Source organism: Nicotiana attenuata, chromosome 1, assembly GCF_001879085.1.
Source record: "Nicotiana attenuata strain UT chromosome 1, NIATTr2, whole genome shotgun sequence".
NCBI lineage: Eukaryota > Viridiplantae > Streptophyta > Magnoliopsida > Solanales > Solanaceae > Nicotiana > Nicotiana attenuata.
The window spans coordinates 6461029-6467830 of NC_031989.1; the positions used below are offsets into that span (position 1 = coordinate 6461029).

The 6802-nt window shown below is 37.4% G+C and overlaps 1 protein-coding gene across 1 annotated transcript in view; it reads left to right on the forward strand.

The window, feature by feature from the left end:
- LOC109230163 (phospholipase A-2-activating protein) overlaps positions 282-6802 on the forward strand; it is a 31113-nt gene continuing 24592 nt past the window's right edge. The window contains exons 1-6 of the mRNA XM_019395704.1: positions 282-581; positions 1283-1614; positions 3132-3235; positions 3478-3546; positions 4035-4095; positions 5455-5594. Coding sequence (XP_019251249.1) covers positions 522-581; positions 1283-1614; positions 3132-3235; positions 3478-3546; positions 4035-4095; positions 5455-5594 — 766 coding nt within the window. The 5' untranslated portion in view covers positions 282-521. The remainder of the gene's footprint in view (positions 582-1282; positions 1615-3131; positions 3236-3477; positions 3547-4034; positions 4096-5454; positions 5595-6802) is intronic.

The window sequence follows — 6802 nt, forward strand, 5'->3', positions numbered from 1 at the left end:
TTAAGCCGTTGCCCAACGGCTAGTTTTTAAATAAAAAAAAAACAGGCGGGACGGGACGGGACGCGGGACAGGACGGGACGGGACGAAGCAGGACGAAACGGGACGGGACAAACGGGACGAAACGGGCGTCCCGTCCCGTCCCGTGTCCCGCGTAACATTGGCCCATTCCATTTAATTTTTAGCGGGACGGGACGGGACCGGGACGGGTCGCGGACAGGACGGGCCGTCCCGTCCCGTTGGACAGTTTAATAACAGTAATAAATAAAATTGAAGTTAAGGAAAAGAAAATTTTGTAAAATTGTTGAATTGCCAAGAAGGCGGAAAGACACTCAAAAGAACTCAGTAATTAGCAGCAGACTTGGAGAGCAAGAGATTCCGTTCCGATCTCACAAAGCATATAAGAATTGCTTCTTCATAGACTCATCTCCGTCTCACCTTCTTTCTCTATTTGATTCTAGATTCTTCTATCCGGAAACCCTAGTTTCCTCCGCCCAAACCAGTTTTCTTCCGTCTAGATTACAATGGAGATCGACTCTGCCGAGTATCAGTTAAGGTGTCAGCTTACAGGTCACGAAGATGACGTATAATTCTTCACTCTCTTTATATACTTGCATTACTAGCACTAAACCTTTACAATTCTTGTTTTTTTTTTGTGTGGATAAATTGCAATTTTACGTGTGAATTTCAGCAAATGTAATGTTTCTCCTTAAGACAGAGGAACTTATTCAGTTTTTTTGTTGCTCAATTATTTGGATTCATGAATGCTAATGCTACTGATGATGAAACTTCCGTAATTATTCATTTAAAATATGTTCTAATTGAAGAAACTTCTTGATACACATGCGGAGAGAAAATTACAGGTCACGTCTCATTATATACTTGCATTACTAGAACTCAAACTTTACAATTGTTGTTTTTCTTGTTTGTGGATAAATTGCAATTTTACATGTGAATTTCAGAAAAACTTAAAAATGTTTCTCCTCAAGACAGAGGAACGTATCAGCTTTTTTGTTGCTCGATTGATTGGATTCACGAAGGCTAATGCTACTGATAATGAAAACTTTTGTAATGATTCACTTAAAATATGTTCTCATTGAAGAAATTTGTTGATATATGTTATTGCATATGCGGAGACTTATGTGAAATTTTCATCTTGGAATGTGGAAACAATTTTGTGTCTATTACATGAATGATTGCTTTAGTTTCAACTAATTTGTGTTTGAATTCGATAAAAAGAAGAAAAGAAGAATCTGTATCAACTTTTCTGCTTGTACACAACTAGGTTCGGGGGATATGCATATGTGAGAATGTTGGGTTTGCGACATCATCTAGAGACAGAACCATTAGGTTTTGGTCTCCAGATGAATTAAACTACCGCAATTATACTACGTCAAAGATATTGCTAGGGCATACAAGTTTCGTTGGGCCTCTGGCTTGGGTTTCTCCTGGGGAGGAGTTTCCTGAGGGCGGACTTGTTTCTGGTGGCATGGACACTCTTATCTTGGTGTGGAGTTTGGCTACTGGAGAGAAAATTCGGACACTTAAGGGTCATAAGTTGCAAGTTACAGGTATTGCTTTGGATGGCTCGGACGTTGTATCAACATCTGTTGATTGGTATGTGAAATTTCTTACTTTTTGCTGAACATGTTACACGTCATTTTTTTTTGCAGCAGAATTCCTCATCTTTATTCCTGATTAAATTTTTTTTCCTCTTGCTTGTCAATCTAATCCGATTGACCTTTGTTGCTCTAGTTGTACAATTGAAGAAAGAGAATTTGCTCGTAACTGAATTAGCCATTGTTTTACTCTCTCAGTATATACTAGGTTTCTAATTTGAGTGCCAATGGGCTCTAAGTCAATAGTTGAGTATCATAGCAAGTAAATGGAGATAGATCTTAAAGTGGAGATAGAGTGAGCTTTTAAATGAATTCAAACTTCTATTCGTGTAAAAGTTATTCGATGTTGTCTATATTACCTCATTTTGGTGATACAAAAAATATATCATAGAGTGATAAAAAGATTCTCATTTAGAAACTAATTAAAAAAGATTCTCTTTTGACAATTGCGAACTATGTGTTTTAACAATGGATCAACTAGAATTTGGAACTAGGATGTTTCTAGAGTAAGAGAGTCTTAAGTAATTTGGAATGAATTCTAGAGTAAGGGAGATAGAGTGAGCTTTAGAATGAATTAGAACTTTTATTCGTGTAAAAGTTATTCAATATTGCCTAAATTACCTCATTTTTGTAATACAAAAAATGTAATGGTAGATAGAACACGGCCTCTCTACCTCACACAAGGTAGGGGTAATGTGTGTACACCCTACCTTCCCCAAACCCCACTAGTGGGATCTCACTTAGTATGTTGTTGTCGTTGTTAAAAAAGTATCGTAGAGTGTGGTTAAAAGATTCTCTTTTAGAAATTACTACTTATTAAAAAAAGATTCTCTTTTGACAATTGCGAAGTGCGAACTGTGTGTTTTGACAATGGATCAACTAGAATTTGGAACTAGTATGTTGTTGTCGTTGTTAAAAAAGTATCGTAGAGTGTGTTTAAAAGATTCTCTTTTAGAAATTACTACTTATTAAAAAAAGATTCTCTTTTGACAATTGCGAAGTGCGAACTGTGTGTTTTGACAATGGATCAACTAGAATTTGGAACTAGTGTTTCTAGAGCAAGGGAGTCTAAGTAATTTGGAACTTCTATGTACTAGCGCGGTTCACCTATCTTTTTGCTCATGTTTGTTGGAGCGCCTTGGGTATCTCCAATTTTGGCATTATGCCGGTTAACTTCTTTACATATGTCAAGGTCTTGTCCTGATAGCATTCCTTCTGGCGATGTGTCAAGGTCGATAGTCATTAGTTGTTCACATTAGTAGTTTCGCATGCCTGTCTAGTATTCCCGTGTTCAAATACCTTACTGGGTGCTTGCCTTTCTGACATTGCCCTGGTTAAATGGTTTGCCTACTGTTCATGTGCATCAAATTTTTCTGGCTGGTTATTGTCCTTTGCATGTCGTAGGAGACACGCTTATGATTACATCCACATTCAACAAACTTCTTCCACCAACTTGCAGGGCCATTTTGTCATTACCTGAAAGTTTTATGTTTGTTTACATTTTCCCTGACACAGTACATTAAGAAGATGGAGGAAAGGCCAAGAGGTTGAAGTTTTGGAAGCTCATAAAGCAGCTATCCAAGCAATTATTAAATTGCCCTCAGGCGAGCTTGTTACAGGTATGTATTGAAGTTTTGCATTTTTACGCATTTCTACTTTTTCTGTTCATCTCTTGACACTCTTTCTGAATTTTTAAGATCTTAAAACTTTGTTGCGATCATTCACCCAACTTACGAGTTATCTATATTTCTACTGCAACTTCTCCAGCTTTTAGCATCATCAAGATAATGTAGGTTGATACTAAAAAGATCAGGTTTTATATTGAATAGCCTGTGACTGATGTTAATTACGTTGGTATTAGGCTCAAGCGACACAACGCTGAAGCTTTGGAAGGGAGCAGCATGTATACACACTTTTTCTGGGCATACAGGTTTGATGCATGATTTATTCATGTGAATGTGGCTCCGGGATATTTTTGTGTCTTTTATGTTTTTGTTTGTCTTTGTGATCTCTTCAGAAACCACGTATGCTACTTTCTCTCTTCATCTATTTAATTTTTGTTAATGTCTCTCTTCAAGTATGGATGTTAAGCAAGTATGCATTAAAAGGAAACAAATATTGGTGGTGTTTGATGACTTATGAATAAAAATGTTGTGATTTCCCAAAGTAGCATCTGATATTTAAGATTGATCAGATGGGTCTTTGATCATTCTAACTCTTTGAGGTCATTATCGTTCTATCTTCTTATCCTCTTTATGATTATATCCTTCTGTGTAAAAACGTGTTTTTTTTCCATTGCTTCCGTTGTTTGCAATGCACTCTCGTGCAACTCCTTATGCTTGTTTGTCAGCCTTATCCTTTTCAAAGGTTTCATGCGGTGCTTATGGTATGTACCTTATGGATCGTTGAATCATGCAGATACTGTTCGAGGCCTTGCTGCAGTTCCCGGTCTAGGAATTCTTTCTGCATCCCATGATGGGTAAAGTTTTGCTTTCTATTGTCATTCCTTCTCTTTACAGTTGTTTTTGATCTTTAGTGTGCTATGCTTAGTGACCTTTGGTGCAACATATAAGAACTTCTGACTTGGGATCTCAGAGGGATTTCATCTCCCTAGTTTAGTAAATAGTTGGGCAAGAGTTGAGAATCAAAGAAATACTCTATCTCTGAGCTCGTCAAATGATTAACTTCTGATGTGACCCTATGAATGCAAATTGTGGAAGAATATCTTGAAGGAGTCAGAAGAGTTCGATGGCAACTTTAAGTTCAAATTAGGGAAGAGAAGTGGAATTCATTTCTGGAAGCACAAATGGTGTGGTGACAACAGCCTGAGCATTGGCTTTTCCAACCGTTTTTAGTGTCTCAAGTCAGTGGAACTCGATAATCCAGTCAAATTCACATACTTGATGACAAAACCTTATGAGGTCTGAGATTCCTGAGGGACTTGCAAGATTGAGAGGTAGAAAATTACAAAGAACTTTATGGAATTACTCTATTCAAGAATATCATATACTCCTAGTTAAAATAGGACAATTGGAAAGGAAAAGAAAAGGTGAGCAATTTATTCTCAATGGAACCCTTTTATCACATGCTGATGCTATTAAAGAGAGAGGATGCAGGGTTCCAGTCCTATCAGTTTGGATTCCTAGGATGGCGAGGAAGGTATAATTTTCACATGGTTGACAACAAGGGATCCTAACAGCAGAATATTTAAAGAAAAAAAGATCTAAAATTTGTCAGCTGGTATTTTATTTGGATAAACTTCCAGATGAAGATGTGGGCATATTTTTTTTTTTTTTTTGAGATGGGCGAAGATGTGGTCCATTCTGTCGGTGTATTGCAGTTGCAACTTGCAAGCATGTTCCATTGGTCATCGCTGAATGTTTTGAAGTCAAGTGGTCAGTTCCAGCAACTGTAAAGCTTGTTATGTTTAGTTGGGCCTTCAAAAGGAGGATTAGGAGATGAAGGGCATGGGATGTAGGTTCGTTGGCTGTTATGCTGAGAGACCGCTTGAAGAGGTTGAAATTTAGTTTGTACAACTGAGAACATGCTGTTGTTTTCTGTTAGCTTTTGCTGCACTCATGAGGTCCCTGTTAGCACAGATGTCTTAGCACAGGTGTCTGGGTGTCATGGTGAAGAAACAGATCTTTGTGTAGGTTCTCTACTTTTTGTCAAAAAATGAACCTCTAGGGTTCACTCCACCTGTTTATTAGGTGCATGGTTAAGATTCTAAAGTTACTCTGTATATCTCACAAAGCCCCTAGTTTAATCTTTTTCCTTTTTGTGCTTTTTCATCTTTAACAATGTGTAATTTCTAATCCGTGCATATCTCATTTTACAGTTCCATCAGGCTGTGGGAACTTAGCGGTCAAGTTCTACTAGAGATGGTTGGTCACACTTCTATTGTTTATTCTGTTGATGCTCATGCTTCCGGGCTTATTGTCAGTGGTAGTGAGGATCGTTTTGCAAAGATCTGGAAAGGTGAGAATCCTTTTTCCCTTTTTGGGATTGCTTGTAATTGATCCATCGTAGTTGTGTACATTGTTTTCCTATGAAGTCTCTATATATGCAGCTCTCGCCATTTAACTAGATAAAGTTTTGTTTCAGAAATGAGGATACTATTGTTGATGAAATGATTTGAACCACTTATTATAAATTGTGAAGACGGGAGTAGTGCATACAACTGTTCTGTTAGTTTCTTATAGAAGTGAAGGCTCTTTGGATTTTAGCCTCTGAATCAAGTGTTTGTACTTCAGTGCTTACTCTCTTAGTGAGTGGTATTTGTTCTTTCTTCTTCTTTGCTCCGCTAAAACTGGCATTGGTCTCCTTGATTAGGCACTTATTATTATATAGTAATATCTCGAAGGTCAATTAAATAACTGATGGATAATTGAAAGCCCCATCTCATTCGTACAGAAAGGGGGAAAATGTATCACGACCACCTCATCCTTAATTGTGAAATTCCTGTATAAAGAAAATGACTAAGTTCTGAATGGTGAATGCTTGTTGGTGGATATTCCACACTCCCCCACTTTTTTTATTTTGATGAGATTTCTTTGACAAAGGACAGTTTCAGATAATTGGTCTCTGAAAAGGTTGATTCCTTTTTTTAAACCCCCAAAAGTCTGTGTAATTTTGATTTCATCGATACCAAACTTGCACAAAACGTAACTCTTTCATTGTCGTACTGTAGACGATTGAATTTTATTTGAGTTTAACTCCATTAAATTATTTGGACCACATGATAAATTTAAAGACGTGTCAGCCCAAACAATGATTACGGGCTAGAATAGTTGAATTTATTATTCAAATCCAATATGCGTATATGGATTTAATTAAGAGCTCGAGTTAATTGGGCTAGTTCATCTCGTCGGACTTCAAATGATATGCCCAAAATCCATGCCACGTGTCAAATGACATGGCGCGCTAAGTTAAATCAAGGACCAATAAAATCATGCCACGTGCATAAGTGATGTAGCATGTCAAGTCAAATGTAAGGACCAATCAAAGGTCGCCAAATATTCAAATGACATGGTTCAACCAATTATGTGCAAGCTTATCACATAGCTTTAGTGATAGGTTTGATGACTCAAGTTGGCCAATCAAACTGGAGGAAAAAGATATGTGTTTATCACAAGTTCCCTCCCCTACAACTATAAATAGGGGTCTCCATAAGGCCAAAAGGACAG